Here is a 26,272-nt window from a genome sequence, read left to right on the forward strand (position 1 = left end):
TTTTCCTGGCTTGTTGCTGCTCTGACCATTAGGGATTCGGCCTGTAGTCTTTTTTGGCCTTGGGTAGATAGAAAGGGAGGCCCACACATCTCACTGACTGGGTGGATGTGATTCAGGTTAATGCATATTGTCCCATTTTCGATGACTCTAAGTGCCCAATGTAATAGGTATGGAGAGGCAACCAGGTGGAGAGTAATTGCCAGCTAGCGCTCTGGAGTCAGACAGACCTGGCTCAAATCTGGCCATGTCACTCACAGCCATGAAGCCTCAGGATGACACACCAGTTCTGGCTTTCTGATTTCTCACCCATGAAATGGGAACAGTATCTCATGGGGTAACTTCATGAAAGAAATGAGATTGTACATGTAAAGATCTTAAGACAGTGCATTTAATAAATCCTAACTATTAACATTATTGCATCTGTATATAATTTTAATTTTGTACAATATTGTCTTTTCCACTAATCACACGAAAAAATACATGAAAGTGCTCTGGAAATTTTAAAGCATCATATAAATTAAAGGTGTCATTGGTAACCATCTCCTGTGCATGTCTCAGCTCTTCCGTCTCCCAGAAGACTGGGAATCTGTCCACGTCCCGTTGTCTATTGCACAATGACGGGCAAACAGTATGCCCTCGGTGAATGTGTCTCATTTGACAGAAGCAACGCGGCACAGCACGTAGGGCACAGACACCAGGAGACGAGGCTGTGATGAAATTCTTTAAGGCAGGAGAGCCAGTCTGCGGTCATCATGTATTCATTCAACAGATATGTGTTGAATACATTTTATGTGCTAGATATTAGTTCAGATAATTTCATCAAAAACAGAGTGAACAGGTTCCCACAAAGTTCACGACCCTGGCCCACTCATGAAAGCACAAAGGTTTCAGCCCACACTGCATACCAAGGGACAATCAGGTAAGTGCAGGGGCTGGGGGAAGTCCCACCCTGCTCGAGCTGAGGGTGGGGAGGGAGCAGGCACAGCCAGCAGATACCAGGGTAGCCCCTGTGAATCTCTCTGTATTTACACTCAGTGCGCTCCAAGTCCCTGGCTCAATCCCCACTGCACGGGCCATACTCCTCCCTCCCTGACCACCTGCATGCTCTGCCCAGCCCCAAGTCTTGGCCCAAGTCACCCTACCCTTCTGTGTCACAACTGCCTGCGGGTGGGAGTGGAGGGGCAATGAGTGTGGTCAGAGGACACAGGAGTGGGCTTTAGTGGCATGTGAACCCTGGCAGAGTCTTGGGCCCCCGGGGGAGAGCAGAGAAAGCATAAGCCAAGACAGCAAGTTGGGGGATGGGGAAGCAGGGACCAGGGTGCTGGGGATGGGGCTCCAGCGTACAAATTCACAGTCTCCAAGTTGGTGCAACCATTGCTGCTGGCATCTGCCTTGACCCTGGGTGTGTGACAGTCACCTGGAGATGCTCGGGTCTGTGGGGTGGGCATGGAGGGGCTGGACCGCACCCGCAACCGTCAGGGCAATGCACCTGCCAGGCTCTGGTGCTGTCCGAAGCACCAACCAACGTCACAACCACTGTGGCCTCCCCAGTCACAAGGCTCCCAGTCACAAGCCTCCCCTCAGCCGCGGGCCTGCCCAAGAAGAGGACATCACCATCTGTGCGACCCACCAGCTTCCAAACTCGCATTCTCTCTGTTTTGCGCTGAAAGTAGAGCGTGGGGGCACAACAGGAGGGATAAGGGGGGACGGAAGGAACGGAGAGGAAAGGACAGAACCCAGGAAGGGGCTCCCTACCTGGGGTACCGGGGCCCCCGGCCGAGTGGTGCAGCCCTGCAGAGGCCCCGTGTCACATGGCATCCTTGTCCCGCTGGGAGCATCTGCTGAGCTTCATCTCCGTCAGCTGGATGTACCGGATTACGTTGGTGTCTGGGGAGAGAGACACGCTCAGGGGCCTGGTGAGGGCCCCGGCAGGGACACAGAGGGGCTCCACGGAGCCAGGCATGGATGGTTGGCAGGTGGCGGACAGGACAGGCCCATCTGCCACGTCCCTCTGCCACCATCCACCTTGTCCTTCTGCCTGTTGGGTAGCAGGGAGGATGCCTAGATATCGCCTTCTCCTTCATGACCTTCCCTCAGCACAGGTGGAGAGGTTGCCACAACCCAGAGGACAGAGGAAAGGAGGGGACAGAGAATTGCTCGCTTTCCTTCTTTCTAGGCAGCAGCAGATCACAGGGGCTTCCAAGTCAACACAGTTGGATGAGACCTTGCTTGGAGTTTAACCTCAGGCAAGAGACTGACCCCTCTGTCTCCTGTCCCATCTGCAAGAGACGACTTCTGTTTTTGAACCCTACTTTGTGCCAGAATTTTAACCTTCATGATCTCATTTAATTGCCACTGCAATCCTGCAAGGCATGACTCATCCTCCTCCCTGTGACAAAAGGGAAGACTGGAACCTGGAGAGACTAGGGAAGCTGCCCAAGGAGACTCAGAGCAAATGTGTGTCTGGCTCCAGAGCTGGTCTCTCCAGGGACCACAGCAGTTGTCTCATGTACTTGCTGTGAAGACCAACACAGATATACCAAAATGCACTTCAGACAGTGCTCAGTGCATGTTGGCTGAATGTGATGGTTTAAACTTGAAAAGTTTTAAATGACTTGGCTTCCTTGTCTTAATTTTGTTCTTATAAGTGGGGTCAGACAACCACCTCACCAAGACGTGGGGTGTTTCCTCCACTCCCTGTCTCCAATTGAGTGAGGGGGCATGACACAGAACAACTGCTTAGTTCTGCACCTGCCAGAACACAAGAGTTTCCGGGCTGCTGGGGACAGTCCTTCCTGAAGTAGAAATGAAAGCTGTATCATGTTCAAAAATACCAGGCATAGCCTTCAGAACAGTGCTGGCATACAGCAAGTGCTCCAGAAATTTCTGCTGAATGAGTCTCGCTCTTAGTTTTCAAGCTGCTGACAGTATAGTTGGTCAGACACAATTTATATACACTGAAAACAACCCACAAGACATACAAATAGATGAGTGTACCTAAAAAAGACCGGATTTAAAAGGAACAGGAGCATTGGCTCATGCCTGTAATCCCAGCACTTTGGGAGGCCAAGGAGGGAGGATTGCTTGAGTACAGGAATTCAAGACCAGCCTGAGCAACATAGCAAGACCCTGTCTCTAAAAAAAAAAAAAAAAATTAGCTGGAGGTGGTGGCATGTGTCTGTAGTCCCAGATACTCGGGAAGCTGAGGCAGGAGGATCACCTGAGCCCAAGTCGAGGCTGCAGTGAGTGTGATTGAACCATTGCACTCCAGCCTGGGTGCCAGAGTGAGATCCTGACTCAAAAAGAAAAAAAAGAATTAAAAAGTATGCACTTGTACACTTTCAAATGGACCCTAAAGTTTGTAAAGACTTCTTGGAAGGGAAAAAAAAGAATCATACGAACAAGGGCAACATCAAGTCAAAGTCATTGTTCAAATCCTCAGAGAGGCTCTGTCTGACCACCCTTTAACTCCCGATCCCTCTATACTGCTTTGTTTCCTTCATGGTATAACCACGGTTAAGCGTCACATCCCTCCGCTGTCCATCTGCCTATGTACTGGTGGTTTCCAGGTACCCCCAGTGGGGAGCCCCTCCTTGGCTCCTGTCCTCTCCTCCCCACTTATATTATAATGGACAGTAAGCCATGATAATATCAGCTTTTTGAAGGCAGTAATTTCCTTTTATTTTTTAAGAGATGGGATCTCAATCTATGGCCCAGGCTGGAGTGCAGTGGCGTGATCCTAGTTCACCACATCCTCGAACTCCTGGGCTCAGGCGATCCTCCTGTCTCAGGCTTCTGAGTAGCTGGTACTATAGGTGTAAGCCACCACCCCAGCTGATTTATTTATTTTGTTTGTTTGTTTATTTATTTTTGAGTTGAGTCTCATTCTGTTGCCCAGGCTGGAGTACAGTCGCAGTGATCGTGGCTACCACAGCCTTGACCTTCTGGGCTCAGACAATACTTTCACCTCAGTCTCCCAAGTAGCAGGAACCACAGGTGCACACCACCATGCCTGACTAATTTTTTAAATTATTTATTTAATATAGAGACAAGGTCTTGCCAAGTTGCCCAGGTTGATCTTGAACCCCTGTCCTTGGCAATCTTCTCCCCTCTGCCTCCCAAACTGCCGGGATTACAGACATAAGTCACCACACTCAGCTTTTTTTTAAAGAGATAGAGTCATGCTTTGCTGCTTAGGCTGGGGTAGCAACTTTCTTTCATTTGCTACTATGCACCAGTACCATTGTACCCCTCCATACATCTCTGTGGAATGCGTGGGTGGGTGATGAGTGAGCACAGGATGTAAATTAAGGGAAGGGGACAGAGCACACTCGATCCAAGGGACAGGAGCTGAGTGGAAAAGCTGGAGCTTCCCGAGAGGTGCCAGGTGTGGCCAGAACCACCTGCTTCTCTCTGTCTCGCCAGCCAGTTGTGGGCTCTTCTCATTGGCACCCCCGATGGTGGTACGAGTCTTGGCACGTGATAAGAATTCAATGTGAGTTTACTGGATACTGGAGAGAGCTAGGTTCTGAGCGGGAGGGATGGAACTCCATACTATTCAGAGAGAGGAGTGCCCAGGCTCCCCAGCCCAGGCCCCAGGCAAAGGCAGGACCGGGGCTCTTCTTGACCCCCAGGTCCCATCACGCACCTGACTGCCAGGTCCGTCGCACATCTGGTTCCCAAGTCCTACCATGCACCCGACCCTAGTCCCATCACCCCAGAGGTCCCGTCACACACCAGCCCCTGGTGGACCCTCTGTTCAGCCCGGCCCTGCAGCTGTGGCACCATCTCCCGCCCTGAGAAGGCCCCTCACTGCCAGGGGATGGCAAGGTGACAGTGGCCTCCCCTACCTGTGGGCTGCCGAGTCCGGGCCTCCTTTAGGTACTGCAGGGCCTTCTCGTAGTCCCCCAGGTGGTAGAAGGCCACCCCTGAGCGGTAGAGCGCCTTGAAGTTCTCGCCTTCCTTCTTGAGGACCTTGAGGCAATATTCCTTGACACGCTCGTAGTTCACCAGCTCAGCCTGGAGCAGGCAGGCTGCAGCGGAAGACAGGGACACACCACTGACATGACAGCACCACCCTGCACATCCTCCATGGCGCCTTCTCCCCAGAGGTGGACAGGGATAGGGCTTCCAGGGGTTCTACGACAGGGGGGTCGTCTTCTAACTCTCCTGGGCTCTGGGACGGGTTTTGTCACTGACAAGTTGGAGCCTTGAGCAGTCAGTCACTCAGCCTGGTGTTATGGGTTGAAGTTCTCACCCCCAGGGTCTTCACGAAGGTGATCCAGTTAAGATGAAGTCGTGAGTGCAGGCCCTGACTCAGCATGGCTGGTGTCTTTATGAGAAGGGGAAACGGACAGAGACACACATGGGAGAAGGCAGCTGTCGACAACCCAGGAATACCAGGGACACCAGAAGCCAGTAGAGGGGCAAGGAGCAGGGTCTCCCACGCAGCCCCGGGAAGGGGCAGCCCACCGACACCCAGCCTTGGAACCCTGGTTTCCACAACTGTAAGGCTCCATTTCTGTTACTTTGAGCTACTCACTTTGTGGACCTCCGTTACGGCAGCCCTAGGAATAAACTACCAGAGGGAGTGGCATGATCACCATGATCGTCACCATCGTGGTCAGTGTGCTGAGTGCTTACCTTGTGCCAGACCTGGTCTGTTTCACATGTATTTCCTGATGTCACCCTCAGAAAATTAACATGTGGACACTACTGTTTTATTCTCATTTCACAGGCAAAGAAGCTGAGGCCCAGAGAGCTTAAGAAATTTCCCAGGGTCACACAAGAGACAAGGGTGGGATTGAAACAGAAGCAGTCTGGCTCCAGAGTCCGAGTTCTTTCTTATCGAGTTGTTGTGGGAGGATTCTATAAAACTATAGCCATAAAGCACTCAACACAGGCTTGCCACATAACAAGCACTCAGAATACGTTAGTTGACATCACTACCATGCTCTCCAGCCTCGTGCCAGTGATGTCTGCTTGAACTCCCCTTGAGTTCCCCTTCCTACATGTCTGTCTCTGCAGTTCCTGAGAAGAGGAATCTTCCGATGGGCCAGTGACCAGCTCACATGGGGCACACCTCTGGACATGAGCGACCCAAGATCCCCCAAGAGGAAACCAAGGCAGATGCCCATGGCTGGGACCCCACCCCAACCCACAAACACCCATTTCTGAGTCAGCTATCTTCCCCGGATGCTTTTCTCGCCAGCTCCAAGCAGCCAGGGGTAAGACCAGGATAAGGGAGTCCCTGGAGGGGGCCTGGATGACCTTGGAGAGTGACTGAAATGCTGTGTCCTGGCATCCCACAAAGTCACCTCCATTCCACCACACGGATACTCAGGAAGCACTGGCTGGGGGCAAAGCGGGGTGCTCAACATCAGGGGGATTTCAAAGAAAGGGGAATAAGACATTTGAGCACTTCTTCAAAGTGAAAACAGATCGGGAAGCAAACCTGAGGCTCCGCCCTGTCTTTGTGCTCAGACTCCCCACACGGGGAGAGACGTGTACTCGGGATGGAGCCCAGCCACTGATGGTCATCTCAAGGGGTCCAATTGCCTTAAATAACTTCCTGGGTATCGATCGAAATTGCTCATTAAGAGACTGGACTTTTCACTGTACATTTTGGACCCAAAAAGCTTATCCTTCTGCAGACTGAGGAGGATCACGGAGGCTCTCTGGGGAAGGAATGAGGCCCAGGAAGTGAGAGAGAATCAGCCCAGATCCAGACACTGATCTGTGTGGCTACACAATTGCAGACCAGGAAGCCACAGCAGAGGCCACAGGCTGCTGCTCTCAGACACAGGAAGCCGAGCCTCACCAAGAACTGCAATCTGTTGGTTCTTCCCCTATGAGATCCTTCCCTTTCCTTCCTCTGCCGCCCCCCTACCATGCTGCTGGAGCTTGCCTGGTGCTCCTGTAGCTCTGCAGGCAGGAAGGTGTCTTAAGGAGCCTCCTGGCTGAGAAGCTCACTGGCCACCACCTGGGTGGGCCTGGGCTCCTGCCTCTGCTCCCAGAACTAAGGGCTTTTCCACCGGTGCCGTCACACACCCACCTGATGGCCTCTTTGACTGCCCTGCCCTTGGTCCATCCAGCCCTCCCTCTTCCAACAGACGCTTCTGTTTGCTGCCCCTGGTCATCTAGGGAACAGATCTTTGTTGCTTTTAAAAAGTTATTCCATGCCTAAGATGGGGGTGGGGTGGGGTGGGGTGGAGGGCGGGGTAGGATGGGGCAGAGCAAAGAAGCCTGGAAATGGAAAAGCCTCTCCTCCCCCGCAGCCTCCAAAGGGTTAAAGTAACAGAGCCATAGCTTTCTGAGACTTATTTGGCGAAAATGTGTCTCATTCCCCTGCAGGTCCTGTGGCAACTGGGATACCTGGCTGGGGACCTGGCGGGGGAGGATGGGATGTGGCGCCTCTGCAGGCCCCAGAGGTAGGGCTGGGGAAGATGGGGCTCTGGGCCAGGGCTCTGAAAAAGACTGTGGTAGAGAGTGAGGCATTCTGGAGGCACCCTTGGCCCTGCCTGCAAGTGTTTTTGAGTCGGAGTCTCACTCTGTTGCCCAGGCTGCAGCGCAGTGGCACCATCATGGTTCACTGCAGCCTTGACCTCCTGGGCTCAGGAGAGCCCCCTGTCTTAGCCTCCCGAGTAGCTGCGACTTCAGATGCGTACCACCACACTCAGCTAATTTCTTGATTTGTTTGTAGAGATGAAATCTCGCCGTGTTGTCCAGGCTGGTCTCGGACTCCTGGGTTCAAGAAATCCACCCACCTTGGCCTCCCAAAGTGCTGGAATTATAGGCATGAGCTGCCACACCCAGCTCTACCTGCAGGTGGCTTTTAGGTACCTCTCCCCTTTGGGTGGGGGGTCCTGGCACATCGAACAAACCTGTGGGCTAGAAGTAGGTGAGAAGCTCGCAAGCACAGTGGAGTGTTAGGAAGGTTGATGGGCTGCATCCTGACTGCTCCTTCCCTGTCCCCAGGACCACTGGCCAGGGCCTGGGGGTGGCTACGACCCTCAGAATAAGTGGCATCGTCCCACATGTCCTCCTGTGGTTCTTGACCCTTGCCCTGTGTTAGAGCTGTGCTTGCACTTCACAAGCCTTTAATCCTCACAATTCTAGGAAGCAGGTTCTATTTTTACCCTCTTTTCATAGATGATGAAATCCAGCTCCAGAGGACTGCAGGAAGGAGCTGAAGGTCACCGGTTGGAAGGGGATGAAGTGGGGTACCAGCCTGCTTCTGCAGGCTCCCTAGATAGCACCTTGAGCTTGGGGCCTCTGTGGCCTGTATGGGGAGCCCTCGGAGACCCATACACCCTGAAGAGGGAGGCAGATCTCTGGCAAGACTCCTGCCCTCGTGTTCCCAGGCGGACGCAGCAAAGCCTGGGGCCTCCTGAGTAGGGAGCAGGTGGGTGATGGGTAGTACCCCTCCTGGGGTGACGGACAGATGCCACCTCATCTCAGTATTCATGAGGGGGCCAGGCACCGTGAGGAAGGGCAGGGTGGGAGCACAGGAGGTGACCCGAAGTGCTGTGGAGGCCCTCCTGGAAGAAGTGGCACTTCCGCTGGGATCTGGAGATTGAGTGTTTTTCAGCCTCAGCACTATTCACATTCGGGTTGGATGATGTTTGGTTACAGGAGGATGCCTTGTGCCTTGCAGGATTGAGTTCAGCAGCTTTTCTGGCCTCTCTCTCTTCACAATGTGCCTGTCGTGACAACCAAAAGATGTCTCCAGGCATTGTCGAGTATCCCCATGTTTATGTACCACTGATTCAAGTGAAATGGAGAAAAAGTTTTCTAAGCGGAGCTGGGGGCGGGGTGGGGGTGAGATAAAGAGAAAAGAGAGAAAGAGATAGAGAAATAGAAAGCGAAATAGAGAGATGGAGACAGAGAGAAATAAACAGAGTCACATCTAGAAGCTCTTTCAAGAGCAACATCATGAACCCTCTGGCCTCCGGGTGTTCTGAAAAGTCCAAATAAGCACGGTGGGCACATCCACCAAGCCATGGAGCAGGAAGATGGGCCTCCATCAGGCTTGGGAGGGAGTACAGGGATGGAAACAGCCTTTCCTGAGCTGAGCACAAGGACCACACAGCTTACAAGAGGCAGGTGATCCAGGGGGACAAAGATTGGGGTGGCAAATCTTTCCCCTTTGCAGATTCCTCCCCCACTGCCACCCCTGGGTGGGTGGGCTATGATTCTATGGAAAAAGGAGCTGGCAGGCTTTCTTGGCTCCACCGAGGGTTCTGTGGTAACATCCAGAGCCCCATGGCACACTCAGGCGCAGGCAGAGAACAACCCAAGCCTCATGTGCCCAAGCCCCACACTGAGGCCTTGGGTTCTCCCAGATCTGGCACCTATCCTGTTTTTGTGTTTCCTGGTGTGTGCAGGGCACAATGCCACCCACTGGCATGAGATGAAGGAAACCTGGAAGAGAGGAAGAACAAGTTGGTGAAGTCGTCGGCTTACCGCTGACTCACCACGCTTGCTTTTATCTTCTGAGCAGAAGGAAAGTCCGGGGTAGAGGAGAAGGGGTAGGGGCTGAAGTCCTAACCTCGATACCCAAGAAGGTGAGGTTATCTGGAGACAGAGTCTTCACAGAGGTGCTTGGATTAATGAGGTCATTAGGATGGGTCCTAATCTAATATGAACACAGAGACAGACGCACACAGAAGGAAGATGTTGTGACCAGACACAAGAGAAGCCCGCTGTCAATAACCAGGGAACACTGGGGCCAACAGTAGTCAACAGAGAGGTGGGGAGCAGATTCTCCCATACGGCCCTCTGAAGGGGCAGCCCTGCCAACACCTTGGCCTTGGACTTCTGGCCTCCAGAGTAATACACACTTCTGTAATTTTGAACCACACAGGTAGTGGCAAATTATTACCACAGTCCTTGCAAGGTGGCCCCAGGAAGGGACTATTGCATTACTGGGGGAGTATTCTTCCAAGAGTTTGCCACATGATTTGATTTGCTTTCAGATTTATTTCAAGGAGGAATGGCACAGCCATAAAGTGGAGGGAGCGTAGGATTTGGGCGGAGGTGACAGTCAGAATACTGAATGATGAGTGTAGACCCCAACCAAATCAAATAAGCACAGAGAAGCGCACCAGCTCCAGGTGCCCTGGCTGGGGACTAGGGCTGGGTCTGGAGGTGCAGCCTCACTCTGCCCCTTCCTGGCACAGGCCCTGGGGCAGGTTCCACAGCTTCCCTGGGCCTTATCTTCTCGTGATGAATGAAGGCAATGATGCACATTTTGTGGGAGAACTCGTGGTGACGAAATGAGATAATTGATGACAATTAACGCATGTTATGTGCTTCCCATGGTGCTGGGACAAAAATGGATTCTCATAAATCTGAGTTCTTCAGAAGGTTGCTTATCCAGGGTGAGCTAAGCCAGGGGTCAGCAAGGCATAGATGGACACTGGAATCTTGTGGGGGAGGGAAATCTCCCACTGGGTACAGTGTGCACAGGTGGGGGTGACAGGTACACTTAAAGCCCAGACTTCTTTACCACTATGCAATGCACCCATGTAGCCAAAAACCATCCATACCCCTAAAGCTACTGACACAAAACAATAATAATTAATAATAATAATACATTTGCTAAGAGCCCGCTTATCAAATAGTTTTCCCAGCAATGTGCACATGGGTCAGAAATAATTTCCATCTTGAGTACTGGACACAATGTGTGACACATACACAAAGAAAAAGCTGAGTTTACAGCACATTTCTGAGGACAGATCAGATGTGCAGGAAAGGGGGCCTCGCATAAGTCACTTGGGAGGGTGACATGCAGGGTTCTCTTTGGAGGACACGCAGTGTGTGCAGTAATGTTTTTACTCCGTGAGGCTCTATGACTTGGGTTTTAGCGGCCTGTCCAATTACATATTCCCAAGAAAGTGGGGATTTTCTCTTCTGTACACACAAACGCTTGTGTCCATGGTTCTGAACATGGTTCTTCTTTGGTTTTCTCATTTTTGTACCTTGGCCCAGGGTGTACATAAACTCAGGCTTGCTCGGGACGTTCCCCAAATCTAAGTCCAATGCTTGGTTTTACATTGCTGGGTTTTCTTCCTAAGGTGTATTTTACATCTTGGGGTGGTGCAGGTGAGTGTGAGAACACTGCAAAGTTAGCTTTGCAACCAGAAAGGAATTTGCAAAGAAAGAAAGGGAGTGGGTTTTCAGGCCTACTGTATTCTCTGACAGATCACTGCCTCGGGGCCAACTGTCAGTGTCACTCCCACCCTTCCATGTCCCCAAACTTCAGGCTTGAGAGCCGCCTGCCCTCAGCCCCTTCCCTTCTCATGCATGGATGTTCCAGTGGGATCTGGCTGATGGCGCTACGATGGGCTGGAGGAAGGACAAAGGTCACTGGGCTCCCCTGGAGTCCTGATGACTCAGAAGGGCCAGGAGCTTTGCACGCTCATGGGGGTAGCAACAGCAAACAGGCCCCTCCTTTGACCATCCAGCCCGAGAGAGCCTTGGGGGAGAGGGAAGTCAGGGTTTTGGCAAAGAAGCGGCCGATCTGTCCAGGTGCCTCTGAGTCACCTGCTTCTAACAACGTCCCCAGCACTGCATTCACATCAGTGTCCCTGGGCCAGGGCCTCTCAAAGTCTCTGTATTGAAGATGGCAAACATGGAGGTGATCATGGTGACCCCCTGCTTTCTCCTTGAAGGTTTGTTGGCAAGATCAGAAAAGTCAGTGCTTCCCAAGTGCCGGTTCCTGATGCTGTGAGCACCTCAAAGATGAGTGTTTCTTGTAAAATCACCCATGGAACCTTGTTTAACATAAAGAGCCCCAGACGTCATGCCCAGGGACATAGGTGGAGCCGAGGGCTCAGATGGAGCCCAGTCACTGACACTTGGAGGAAGTCACCAGTGAGTTCCTTTGGGGACCTCCTCACTCATGGAGTCAGTCCTTTGCTTTCTGGAGCTTAAGATGTGTGTCTCACAAGAACCCTCTAGTTGTTAAGCTGTGAGAGCCCAGGACAGCCATGGGGAGCTCTGTGGTTACCCACAAGGGCAGACAGGTGGCAGGAGGCGAGTTCAAGAGCTGGGAACTCCACACGTGGGCACATATTGTTTTCTGTGATGTTTTACATATTTCTCTTCTTAGTGATCTGAGGTTTTTCCCTGGAGAACAAGAACACAGGCCAAGGATATGGGGGAAAGGGGCGGAAGCACAAGGTACCCCGGATGAGCCCTGGAGAATCCAGCCCTGCACCACCAGTCGGGTCCATTCATCTTCTCAGAAGGGGATGATGAGGAAGAACAGGAGATGTCCACTATGCACAAAGGGGCCAGACACCGCTCTAAGCACTAACTCATTTAATCCCATCATCAACCTACGAGGTAGGTCCTAGCATTTTTCCCATTTTTCAGAAGGGAAATGGACACCAAAGTTGAATCACTTTCCCAAGGTCACAGAGCTAATAGGTGTCAGAGCCAGGATTTGAACCCACCATGTGGCACCTGAGACTGTGCTTTTAACCATGACACACATGGCCTGCCTCAGATGCTCAACTACCTACAGTGACTTTTAACTCAGTGCCTTCACAAGACTTGTCTGAGGCATGGGCTCGGCTTCTAGTGTGGATTACCTGTGAGGCCTGGTGCCAAGTGTTCTCACTTTATAAGTAAATGCATCTCATCTGAAAGCCTCCCATATAGCCCCCAGAACCTTCCAACCAACTTGTCCCTTTGCATTTAGGGAGAAAACCAAAAACAAGCAAATAAAACCAAGGGCAAAGTTTTTACTGCCACTGCTGCTTTTTTTTTTTTAAAGTTCTAAAACCACCAACATCTCCAATTCCATCTAGTCTACTGTTATCCTGATAGGGCTGATATTGCCTGGTTCTGGTTTCTTCCTGAAACAAACCCTCCCTTATCTGGTGCTTGCAGAGCTGACCCCAAGTTATTATTTTTTACTTGAAATTGTCATTGACATAATTGTCGATTCACAAACAGTTGTAAGAAATATGAAAAATAGGTCCCTTGTGCCCCAGAAGTTTGATCAGACTGGGCAGCATAGCAAGATCCCCATCTCTGAATTGAGAGAGAGAGAGAGAGAGAGAGAGAGAGAGAGAGAGAGAGAGAGAGAGAGAAGAGAGAGAGAGAGAACATGCATCCCTGTACCCGTTACCCAGTTTCCTTCAGTGGTAACAACCCGTAAAACTATAGTACAACATATTAGCTATGATATCGACACTGATGCAATTCACAGACCTTATTCAGGTTTCCCTAGCTTTACTGTACTCATCTGTGTGTGTTTAGTTATATGTAATTTTATCACATGTAGTTCCCTCATTCAACCTCTGAAGTCAAGTTACAGAACACCTCCCTCACTACAGAACTCACTCTGGCTGCTGTTGATAAACATTTCCATTCCATTCCAGTCCCACCACCTTCTTTTTGAAACTATGTATACAGAATTAATATCAGGTCACAGAGTAAAAGTTGCAGCTATGGTTAGAAGTTAATGAATACATTTCTTCTAGGTTTACCTGCCTGTCCTGACCCCTGGAGAGGAGGGGAAGCTGTCCCACAGACTGGTCAACATGAGACTGAGGAGACAAGACACCCTTGAAAGACAGAAGTGGCTTCAACCTTCATGGACTCCACCTCCCCCACACCTTTCTCCTAAGCTCCTTAATGGCTTGGGGTCAAGGGGGTGTACGTGGCAGTCACTGGACTTGCCTCATGGATAGCATCTATTGTAAAACCTAAGAAGGGTATTCGAGATCTTTGTACTCTGATGGACCCACGCAGGTCAGAACAACAGGAAGTGGGCTTGACAGGACGTGGGGCCATCTCTCAGAAGTAGACTCTACAATAGGAAGATGGCCTCCACCCCACAACATCAGCAACCAGTCAGCAGCCCTGTCCCTCTGAGGCCAAGTTCCCTTAAAGCCTCGCTTTTGCATTCTTGGGGAGGCAGGTTTGAGAGATTTCTCCCACTCTGCTCACTCAGCTACTTTGGACTATTAAGCTGTTTCTCACTGTAATGGCTGGGTGGGTTTTGTTTTCTCTGGGCAGTGGGCATAAGAACCTGGTTTGGCCATAACATTTTCAACCCTAACAACTGCTTACCTCTTCTGCACTTCTAAAATTTTGTCATTTCAAAAATATTCTATAAATGGAGTCATACAAAATCTTTTGGAATTGGCTTTTTTTCACTCAGTATCATTCCCTTGGCATCTGAGCTAATGTGGGTATCAGTTGTTCATTCCTTTTTATTGCTGAGTCATAGTCCATGGTGCTGATGTACTATAGCAGCTTCATCTGCTGCTACTCTCTCTGTTGCTGCTACTCCCACTGCTGCTGCTACTCCCTCTGCTGCTGCTACTCCCTCTGCTGCTGCTACTCCCACTGCCAGAAGTTGTGTGGCTTTATCTAGTGGGTTGCATCTTCTGGTTCCATTCACATTATTTTTTACCTTCTCTGTTTCCATCTAGCACTTGCACTACATTCAAACAAACAAACACTGTCTAGTGTCATTTTGTTTTCTTTGTTTTCATAACACTGTCTGGAGACCTCTCCATCATGACCAGGCTTCCCCTTGTGTTCCCACCTTCTGAGTCTTCACACAATGTCCCCAGCATTGGGGTCCCCACCAAGGCTACTGCTTCTCCCTCATCATCATGACATGATTCTAGGCAGATGCTCTTAGTAAATGTAGTCAAAAGGGATTTGTTCACCACGCCTGCACCCAGGGCTTCATGAGGAAAGTGGAGGAATTCAAAAGATGCTGACATCTTCAAGAAGTTCACAGTCTCCTTCCCCAACCTCTGTTGGCAAGAACAGCTGTCAGAGAAACAGCAGGAAGAGTGAAGGGGGAGTGCCAGCCTAGAACCTTCAAGTGGAGGGCTCACGTGGATGGCCCTTTAAGGCATCATGGGATCTGCTCGAGGGAGTTGCCTAGCCACAGCCCAAGGTCAGCTCAGTCCTTTGGCACCAACCTGGGCACCACGGCAATGCACTTACAAGTTATCCCACCCACGCCCCTCCCTTTCACTCTTGACCTCCATGTGTAGGCAGAGAGGGAGGAGGTGGCTGTGGGAACAAGGCAGGGAGATCATGTCTGCCGAGACATGGCACAGAAAGTGGCGGTGAAGAGGCTCTGCCTAACTGAGCCTGGATCCCTTGCAGTCTCAAGTGGAAGACATGTCTGCCGACATACAGCACAGAAAGCAGCAGAGAACAGACACTGCGTAGCTGAGCCTGGCTCCTTTGCACAGTCTCAGGCAGGAGACCATGTCTGCCTAGACATAGTGTGCAAAGTGGCAGAGAACAGGTGCTGCCTAACAGAACCTGGCTCCTCTGCAGTCTCAGGCGGAAGACCATGTATACCAAGTCACGGTGCAGTAAGCAGTGCAGAACAGGTGCTGCCTAACTGAGCCTGGCTTTCTTGCATTGTCTCAGGTGGGAGAGCATATCTGCCAAGACATGGCATGGAAAGCGGTAGAGAACAGGAGCTGTCTAACTGAGCCTGGATTCCCTGTAGTCCCAGGTGGAAGATGTCTGCTGACACACAGCACAGAAAGCGGCACAGAACAGACACTGCCTAACTGAGCCTGGCTCCCCTGCACTGTCTCAGGCGGGAGACCATGTCTGCCTAGATATGGTGCAGAAAGCAGCAGAGAGCAGGCACTGCCTAACTGAGCCTGGATCCCGTGCAGTCTCAGGTGGGACACCATGTCTGCTGTTTCCTGGGCTGACTCTGATGCTGAGGAGCTAGAAGGGGGCACAGACCCCGGGCCTGCGGGCTCTGGATCCTGCTGAGGCTCCTTCACAGAATCCGAGTGATTATGTGCTAACAGCCTTCCTGGCCCAGGAATTCTCGGGCAGGAGGCATCCATGCTGAGGCTGGTAGCTGACACCCTGCCCTCCTGCCCTGCCCTGTGGCCACCTGGGGGGCTTGAGCTCTTCCCCTGGCCCCTGCTCCGTGCCCAACTTTTGCTCACTTGCTTCCTGTCTTCTCCCAGCCCCTCCTTATGCTTTCCTCTATGTTCGTTTATACCGGGTAGGAGTGAGATTGCTGTGTGCCAGGCATTGTGCTATGCATGTGTGCACACATCATTAATTCCATCACCATAACCATCCCCCGGGGCACATCATGACTACTACCCTGCGGTCATGGAAACAGAAGTCACTGAGGTGGGGGCCAGTCCAAGACGAATGGAGGATGAATTGGGAAGCTGGAATTCATACCCAGATTCTCTGATACCAAGCACAGCACTTTCTCTATGGTGCCACATTGCCCCTCGGGGTGTCTTGGGGTGTAGTCAGCTGCCGGTCTCTTCCTGTGCCTGTCTCTTCCTTCCCATCCTTGCAGGTACCCACAGAACACACCCTCTCTGCACAGGACTCGGAAGAGTCCCCTCAAGTTTCTGGTGGTCCCACAGTCTCCAAGGCCTGGAAGTTCAGGTCCATCAGAGAGAGGAACCCAGTTCTGCTGTGGGAGGAGCACCAGGCCCAGGATCACACTGCCCAAGGCTCCAGTCTGGCCCAAACTTCAGGGCTCTGCAGCCTGAGCCAAGGATGGCAGCTCTAAGTCACCGTGGCTTAGCCTGCAACTGCTGCCTGCAACTCCTGCCCTTGCCAGTCTTTTTCTTAAAGCTTTGGTTTTTCTCTGTGCCAACAGTGCTTCCTGACCTGACAGGGCTAGCGCTGTCAGGTTTCTGCTGTTGAATGGCTACCTGGTCTGAATCAGCCAGAATTCTGGAATAATCTGGGGAGACAGAGCTGCAGTCGGCAATATTTGGTGCCATCAATCTAGATTCTGGCCCACATGACATTTTATATGGGCTTCACCCCCTGCCCACATTTCTCCCAGAAACCTCATGTTTGACTCATTTTGGAGGCTTCGAGGCCCCTCATTCCAGTTCACCCTCATGTACGTGAGGGCTGCCTCGGAAATCTCAGCTGGGTTCTTTCAACAATTATTTGTCAGCACATCCCGGTTAACCAGAATAAAGGAGAGCTTTCCTCCCGTCTCCTTCCCTAAGGCTGGTTGCTCTCAGGGAGAAAGGCACGGTGGTGGCAGGGTGGGGGGCACTTCAAAAACCTAGATGGCCAGTGTTTCTGAGAGAATGCTTGGTGGGTATCTGGCCCAACTCCTGGTGTTTACAAGATGGGGAAACCGAGACTCAGCCTGAGGAGACTAACCTAAGGTCCCAGAGCAAGTTAATAGCAGAGCCTGGACTAAAACCCTGCACCCCAGTGCCCCACTCCACGTTTTGGGTTGTGAGGAACCATGGCAGGCACGCAGCAAGATGGGAGGCATGAGCCAGCTGTCTTCCAGGCACTCAGGCTGCTCCGACCACTCCATCTGATAGGCAGGGTTCCTTAGACTCCCGGGCTAGCAAGGTTCCCCGACACTGAGCCCCATGCCACTCCTTCCTCAACACCTGAGATAATCTTAACATTCAGGTCCAGTTTACATCACAGGCTCTGATCCACCTCTGTTCCTTGCCTCACCAGATTCAAATGCCATGAATGTGCAATAGAGTCTGGGTGCAGCCCCTCCTTGGCAGGCTGCCGTGCTGCCCGGGCCTAGCCCTGTGTGTGGGTTGGGGTGCAGGGCATGGCGGAAAGGGGAGAGTCCTATTCTAGAAAGCTAAGAGAAGGGTGAGGTGTGGGATAATTTCGACATCTTTTGTGTTAGTGTCTGACAAGGGCAGACAGGACACAAATCATACCCAGATGGCATTAAAAATTATGTTTCTAAATCGTGTTTTCTAAAGGAATATACACAAAAGCAAATTTGCTTATAATTCCTCTACACAGATAACTCACGTTATCATTTTTAAAAAAAAGACAAAAGTAATTATGCATACAGGCAGAAGAGTCAAACATTATAGAAAGATTTTTTTTTTTTTTTTTTTGAGTTTGAGTCTCACTCTGTCACCCAGACTGGAATGCAATGGCCGCTCCCGGCCACGGCAGCCTCGACCTGCTGGGCTCCAGCGATCCTTCTGCCTCAGCCTTCCAAGTAGCTGGAACTACAGGCGCATGCTACCATACCCAGATAGTTTTTGATTTATTGTAGAGATGAGGTATCGTCAAGTTGCCCAGGCGGGTCTTGAACCCGTGGACTCAGGCAATTCACTCACCTCGGCCTCCCAAAGTGCTGTGATTACAGGCTGAGCCACCGAGCCCGGCCTATGGAAAGATTTAAAATAAAAAATTAAAGTCTCTCTCTCCAATTCCTTGCCTAGCCTTTTCTTCCAAAGGTAATCATTAACCACTTCACTGTATGATTTCAGGTAAAGTTCCTGAATAAAAATGCGGTAATAGCATATATGTTAAAATTTTAATTAAAATGTTCAATAAGCATAAAGGAAATCATACTAAACATTGTTCAACACTCTGCCTTTTCTTGTAATAAAAGATTTTTGGAGACTGGTATCTATAAGTATGCACAGACCCACTCCACCCATGTAATGACCACACGGTTCAGAAAGAATGGCATGGGAGAATGTTTCTTTCAAGAGCTGGAGAGGGGCTTAGAGATCCTGGAATTCAGCCCTTAGTTCTCACAACCCCTTACTTTTCAAGGCACACAGCAATTTAGACACAGAAACTTGTAGTCTAGGTCTCTGTTCACTAAGCCACACTTCTGCTGTGTTGTTGGGTTCTTTTTTTTTTTTTGGTAGTATTAATGAAGCAACTGAATTGATTGGATCCTTAATGAGACAGATGCAGGGACAAACATTTTCATTCATTTCAAACACATTTGTGGAACATCTACTGCCAGGAACTGTGCTCATCATGGTAATCTTTTGTCATTATTGTTACTATTGTTGTTGTTGTTTTGGTGGTGGTGGTTGTTCAAAAGATCACTTCAGATGGTGATGAGTACCCCAATTGCTGGAAATGCCTAACTCAACTGAATGACAAGTTGGTGATGTTGACAAGGACATCCATGTACCTGTGTAGGATCTGGGGCCATCTCTAAATCTGAGATCCAAGTTCTGGTTTAAATAACTCTTGAGCTAGCCAGTTAGTCCCATCTCACACTCTTGCTCTCTCCACACTAAGGAAGGAAAACATCTGCCCCACAAGCTTCTTCTGCATACTTCTCATCTGTAACTTGAGTCCTTTTAGCAGAAAGGGGAAGGGCAGGGAAGGGAAAATCCATTCAGATCCATCCCAACCTGGGATTCTTCTAGTTCAAGATGATCTGCCACAGCATTACTCATCCCGCTTCCCTTTTTCACAAAAATTTGGGAACTGTTGGCTTTGGGTGCTACTGGACATGGCATCATCTTGGGGCTGATATGAAACTGTGTATGTACACATAAGACAATAAGCTTTAGTTGGCTACTGCATATTTTCAAGGCCATATACATATTTCCAGGAAGGCTAATCTCCCCAATCTCTGTAGCATTATTGTTGGCCTTTTAATGCCTGGTACCACTGTCTGTATTAGAGCTTGTGGTTGCTGCTCTGTGGTTGAGACAGAGCCACACTAATCATCTGTGTGGACATGGAAAACTGTTCCAAACATGGACACCGGACTTCCCAGAGGGATCAGGACACCTTGGTTTGGTTGACTGAAACATTCGGCTTTCATCCTAGCCATCTGAAATAGGCAGAGTCTGATGGTGAACGAGAGTGGCTGTAAGGAGAGACTCTCCCATCTGGAGGTCACTCGCAACCTATGATGCTCTGGCAGCAGCATTCCTGGTCTTCTTACCTGCACAGCAGCAGAGTATCCTTGCCTTGGATGGATATATTTTGGCTGTGGGCCTCTGATTTCAAGATGTCCTAAGAAGCTTCTGGCTAAAAGCCTCCCAACTCATTTCCCCTGGAAATGAAACTCAGCCCAAAGTATAAATTCAGAACATTCTCCCCAGAGCCTTCCTGAAAAGTGTTCTCCCAATTTCAATGTTCATATTCTTTCTTGGAAGATGGTCTCAGAAGCCACATTTACCGGCAACTTAAGGCCTATTGGTCAAGACACAATCCAAGAAGCGGCCCCAGATCCACGATGGCCTGGCCAGCCAAGCTCTCCCATCCAGATGGTAAGCTCTTGGTGGAATATCTCATCTTCTTCTCCCCTCACTTGATCAGTACTAACCCAAGAAACTTATCTTCTGGCTACCAGATGACTGCTTATGTCTACCCCTGACCCCCCTTTCACCACCAAGTTTTCGCATTTGTAATTCGCCCATCTTTACACTTGGTTCTACGGCTTAATACCAACTTCTATTGAATACTCTTGGCTCTGGGACTCTGCCTCACAGTTTACATCCAATTTTGTCCACTTCAGATGTATCCAGCTGCCATCCTCTGGAGTCCCATTGAGGACTGGCTCAAGGGTGAGCAATGTGGGCCATCGAATGGGGCCCCATATTCAGAAGGGCCCTTGTACTTGGTTTAAGACTCTGCTGTTGCATTCTTAAAATTCTTAATTCTATCTTTGAACTTATGTTTTGTAAGTGAAGTCTGATGGGACGACGGACCACAGGCATGACCAGAGGAGACAGTCACTGTTAGTATCACTCTTTGCAGCCCAGTTCACAGAGCATTTGCAATGCCCCATAAACACAGAATACCAGTAAACCCATGATGTGGGAGTGTCCATGCAGACTTACACGGTAAGGCCATCATAGCAAGGCCATCATGGCTATAACTAAGTCACGGACATGCCAACAGTCCCAAGAGGTTATACTCTCCATTTGACCTAGAAATTGCTTCAAATGGAAGAAGAAAAATAGTGTTCTCAGAAGCATAAATGGCCTAGGTGCCCTGTCATACCCTTTCTTATGTTACGTTCCTGCACTGGCCAAACTTATGTTGAAAATGATGACACAGGGTTGGGCGCAGTGGCTCACGCCTATAATCCCAGCATTTTGGGAGGTGGATGTGATGTGAGAGGACTGCCTGAGCTGTGAATGTGCCACTGCAGTCCAGCCTGGGCAACAGAATGAGACTCTGACTTTATATATATATATATATATATATATATAAAACAACACAGGAGAGGAGAGTGGGGTAGCATCTAGTTCCGTTTCCTTTCCCTGCTCATCAGAAAGCCTGGCAGAGAGTGCACATGTGAAAAAGTAAAACAGTCAATTTTTAAAACAGTCAATTTTGTTTTGTGTGGCATTTCCACTGTACTAGCAAGAATAAATACACATGCATGTATGAGCTATGAGATACGAATGTTGTGATTTTTATGGTTCTACATATAAGTTAAGTCCTTCCATATGTTCATTTCAAACTGGCATCACACAGTAAAAAAGATGATTGGTAAAATTTATGCCAATAATTTAAATTTTTAATTATTTTATTTGTAAAGATATTAAATAGTAAATCAAAAATTACCATGTCCAGTCAAGAGGAAGAAAGATCATGAAAGAAAGAAAAAAGCTTTATCTTTTAGGATTTTTTTTTTTTAGTTGGAGTCTCACTCTGTCACCCTGGATGGAGGCAGTGGCACGATCACTGTTCGCTGCAGCCTCAACCTTCTGACCTCAGGCAAACCTTTTGCCTCAACTTCCCAAGTAGCTGAGACTATAGGTATGTGCCACCATGCCTGGCTAATGTTTTGATTTTTTGCAGAGACGAGGTCTTACTATGTTGCTTAGGCTGGTCTCAAACCATTCAACTGAAGCAATCCTCTGGCCTCGGCCTCCCAAAGTGCTGGGATTACAGGTATGAACGACTGTGCCAGGCCCATTTTGAAGAGACAAGACCTCGCTGGAGTACAGTGGTACAATCATAGCTCACTGCAGCCTCAAACTCCTGGGCTCAAGGGATCCTCTTGTCTCAGCCTCCTTGGTACACAGGCACATGCCACCACATTCAGCTAATTAAAAAAAATTTTTTTTTGGTAGAGATGAGGCCTCACTATGTTGCTCAGGCTAGTCTTGAACTCCTGGCTTCAAGCGATCCTCTTATTTCAGCCTTCCAAAGTGCAAGATCACCAGTGTGAGCCACCACACCTGGCCCTTCTTTTAGGATCTTTAGTGACACTTTTCCTTGCCTCTTAAACAGAGTCCCACATTTTCATCTTGTACTGGGCCCCACAAATTGTGTAGCTGGCCCTGTTCCCATGGTTTCAAGACATGTCCATAAGCACTGGCAAAGCTGGCTTCGGACCTGCACCATCCCAGGCTTCCCCAGGCTTTCCCAGTATGACTTCCTTCTAGATCTTGCCATGCCTCTGTCCTGTGGTTTCTTTTGGGATCAATGGATATATGCCATCCCTTTGGTAAAATAAACAAAAACCTTCCAAACATAGCTCTAAGTAGATTGAAAAATGGAAGTACAATGAAGTGGCAGGGGCTTATCCAAGGTCACAAGGTACGCCAGGGAAAGAAGCATAAGCTCTTAACCTTCAGGTCCAATGCCAAGGTCTGTTGTCACCCATCTCCAGTACTGGCATTTGAGCCTTGAACATCATTTGAAAATACCAATGATGTCATTGCATGTTGCATCCCTTTGGTCACACCTCAGCTGGGGCCACCAGAGCTCCACAGGAACAGATTTAGGGCAAGTCTCTGCCCTCCAGGGGATTCTGCACAGAACATTCCAAAGCCCCAGGGAAGTTTTGCATCTCATTCAAGGTTAACAAGAGTCAATCAACTGGCCAATACATGTTTCCTTTGTGGCTCTGGTAAGTGTCAGATTCCTACGTCTCCCCAGGCAGGTCAAAATATATTTTCTTAACTATTCAAAATTCTCAAGGAACAGAATGCTCCCCATCTCTTTCTTGGAAAACAAGACTCTCAAAATCACATCCAGAAACCTTGCGTGACTGACCAGATCCCTCCCAGCCAGAAGAGTCCACGCCAGAAGAGACATAACCTGGGCATGTTGCAAATGACCTGTGAACCTTGTTTGAGATCCCCTCCAGTCATCCAAATGGGTCTTTAGACCAACATGTCTCAGCACATTCTAGCTGCCCCCCCCATTCTTCTGGAGGCTTCCATGCAGAGTACAAGGGCCCACTGAGTCTGGGTTTCTTTTAGGAACCTCACAGCAGCCTCTTGTTTGGAGCAGAGATGTCCTTAGCAACACAGCCTCATTCCTCAGGTATGTCTGGGCCAGCCTGAGTTCCTTCCACACCCCAAGCCTCTCTCTATGCATAGCTCTGTGTGGAAGGACAGATCCCTGTGAAAATACCTTCGGACTGCTCCCACTCGGGGTCTGCCAGGCAGCCGGCGCTGCAGCCCCGATGACGGAGTCAGCTGTCTTTCTGCCAGAACGAGTCTGTACTTGCTGGCCTCTTCCTTTTAGTAGGGACATAGGAGAACGACATCCTGTGGGCCACTCTGCACTGTTCTGCTCTAATAACAATAACAGTGACCATCTTTCCCTCTTGTCTAACCAGGGATGACTACAAACTCATATCTAAAGTTTTTACGTTGCCAGTGAAAATAATCTTCATGAAAACAGTTTAATGAAATGTAAAAATGCATCTAACATAATGGCAAATGGAACTAGAAGCAGGATACGCGATTGTATATATGGGAGCACCTCAGTTTTCTGTTTACTTTCTTACGCAGAAAAAAAAAATACAGGAAGGAAATACACCATACTGAATTTCCCTAGGTGGTGGAATTAGAGGTAATTTCATATTTTCTTCTTTAAGCTTTTTGGTATTTTCTAAAGGAAAACACATATTTCCGGTATTGATTACTTCTGTAATGTAGCAACAACAACAACAAGATACTTTCTTATTACCTGAGACTTCTGAAACAGCGGTCACTGACTTCACACATAGCCCCAGAGAAAATTAACACCTGGCATCTACTTCTCCCTAACGTGACTTCTGTGTGGAGCCCTCCACCCTGCTGAAGTTTCTATATTCGGATTTTGGCTTTGACAAGACTGCTCAGTGTATAATCACTCTTTTCTTTCCTATGTGAAGCTTGACATTTGGAAACAGCCCTGTTAGAGCCTTGAATCAAAGCATTGTATTTCTTCCTCCTGGTTACCAGGGCTGAGTGCTCCTGGAAGAGTTCCCAAAGTGCAAGGTTTTGGAGCCCACCTGAAACTGGACTCGAGGGACACAGAGACCCAGAGGATGCTGATATGGTGCATCCAGGTCGGATGACAAGAACTTCGTGTTGGGAACAGAACAGCTCTGGAGCCTTGGACTCTTCTTCTGCAAAAATGATGATATTTCTTTTATATTGATTATGAAGATTTAAAAAGGCAGTGTATATAGAGTGCCTAACATTGCACAAAATTAATTATTAATGCTGATAAGTGGTGGGCACCAGAGAGGGCAGCCGTGGGGGAAATCTGCAGCGGCTACTTTCCATTCTCTCAACCTGAAGTTTCCAGTGTTGGGCGTTGGGGATGGAGTGGAGGAGCTGCTGACTGGTCCCACCAAGGACAGCTGTGGCTTCACTGTGGAACTGTAGCCACTTCTGGGGTGGAGGGCAGGCAGAGCCAGCCGCTGGCTGGCAGCCCAGGCATGGGACGAGGGGCGGCCCTAGAGTATCCATGGACAATACTGAATATGAGACTCCGTCATCAGCCCAGAATTAGTGGCTCAGAGTGCCTCTCCTTCCGCTCACGGATAGCCGTTCTGCCTTTTAAGCATAAGAATAGAATTTGCCGGGTGGCAGCCAGCATGCCAAGGACTTACAGGAGAAAGGGGGATCAAGCCATACCTTGCAATGGATTGATACAGTCCTACTTTGCTGAACTACGACTTCATCTGCTGCTATTACTTTCTGCCATCAGCACCCCTATTTTCACAACTGCTGCTGCTACTACTGTGACTCTTAATCCTTCAAGTTTGCACTCTGCTTTGCAATTACAAAGTGCCTCCCTGGTTGTATTCTGCCTGACTGAAGATGAGACTGGACATAGCATGATGGGAAGGCAGAGGGAGGCTGGCATAAAAATCTCCAAGGGAACAGAGCAGATGTGCACTTAGGCACGGAGCACGTGTGTCAGTATTTATTGGCACCCCTCTCCACTGCCTAGGCCCCAGACGCATCCACCATCCCCAGCCACACCCAGTCACACTTCCACCAACTCCACCTGCTCTCTCGCATGGTCCACAGCCAGTGCAGGCAACTTCAAGGGTTAGGAAATAGGAGAAATGGCCTTTTATTTGGTTGGAGAAGCCTGGCCATGCCCAAATCTCACCAAATGGGGTGAGAGAAGAAGAGAGAATGCTTTTCAAACATGATGCCAGTGCCTCTGCTAATCTCTCCCACCTTCTCACAGGAAGGCCCTGGAAAGGGCTAGACTCTTTCTTTTTTGGAGACTAAATTTTCTTGAGTCTCGGGTAAATTTTTAAAACGGGCTGACTTTGGCCCTCCTCCCTAGATGAACTCTGGACTGTGCACCTTCTTCGCTCAGAAGGGCCCCCCTTTTTCAGCTGAGTGAGAAAGGGGCAAGGAGAACAGGGAAGGTAGGGAGAGCAAGAGCGCAGGGAGCTCAAGCCCTATCGTGCCCAAGGACTCCCGGGAGATTGCTGTCTTTGCCTGGCCACCGGGAGCCCAGCAGAGTTTAGAGGGAAGAAAGTGGCATTTGGGGATCCATTTTGCCCAAGATGTGAAGGCTTGGTGGCAAACTACCCTTTGTTGCTGGGGTCGAAGAACTTGGGAAGGACCTCACCTACAGGGACGGGGTTCGTCCGGGGCGGGGGGAGACGAGGACCAATCCTGGTGCCCAGGAGAGCAGACAGGTGCACGCGCCCTGGGGACCCGCCCGCAGAAACGCGCCAGGCTTGGCGGCGGATTCGGGGCCCGCCCTGGGCGCTGCTTCCGCATTTGGACCCAGGTCCACGGTGCGCGGTGGCAGCAGCTGCCAATCGCCAGTCTAGCTGGGTCCCCTGCTGCCCGTCCAGTCATTCACAGGTGAGACTCACAGGGAAGAGAGATGACCACGGCCCTAATGGCACAACCCAAAGTCACACTTTCTCTGAGGCGCTTCCCGGGTTCTCCTCCCCGGAGCCGCACACCTTAGCAGGGGAGCCGCGCCGCCGGCGCCGCAGTGGTCCCCGGGACGCGGAGGGACCGGCGGCGGGGAAGAGGGGTGGTGGGGGTGAGGGAGGGCGCGGCTCACCTGCCAGGCTGTTGTAGCAGTCCACCTCGATGGCTTCCACCGTGCGGCTCTGCTCCTCTGAGAGGCGGCCGGGCTTGGGGGCCCCGGCAGGGGTGGCGGCGCGCGGGTCCCGCTCGCGCTCTCCGGGGGGCGGCAGCAGCCCCTTCAGCTCCAGCAGCGCCCGGTGGTACTTGCCGATGGCCTCGCGGAATTTCTTGTCCTTGTAGCACTGCGCCCCTTGGCTTTTGAA

The 26,272-nt window shown here is 50.1% G+C and overlaps 1 protein-coding gene across 1 annotated transcript in view; it reads right to left on the bottom strand.

Annotated features, from left to right (window-relative positions):
- TTC9 (tetratricopeptide repeat domain 9) overlaps positions 1-26,266 on the bottom strand; it is a gene marked incomplete at its 5' end in the record, with an annotated part of 36,862 nt that extends 10,596 nt beyond the window's left edge. The window contains 3 exons of the mRNA XM_008057744.1: positions 1,756-1,887; positions 4,851-5,033; positions 26,044-26,266. Of these exons, the coding sequence (XP_008055935.1) occupies positions 1,808-1,887; positions 4,851-5,033; positions 26,044-26,266 (486 nt within the window). The remainder of the gene's footprint in view (positions 1-1,755; positions 1,888-4,850; positions 5,034-26,043) is intronic.
- Between the last annotated feature and the right edge of the window lie 6 nt (positions 26,267-26,272).

Source organism: Carlito syrichta, unplaced genomic scaffold (genome assembly GCF_000164805.1).
Source record: "Carlito syrichta isolate Samal-C Ts95f unplaced genomic scaffold, Tarsius_syrichta-2.0.1 Scaffold303115, whole genome shotgun sequence".
NCBI classification, from domain to species: Eukaryota; Metazoa; Chordata; class Mammalia; order Primates; family Tarsiidae; genus Carlito; species Carlito syrichta.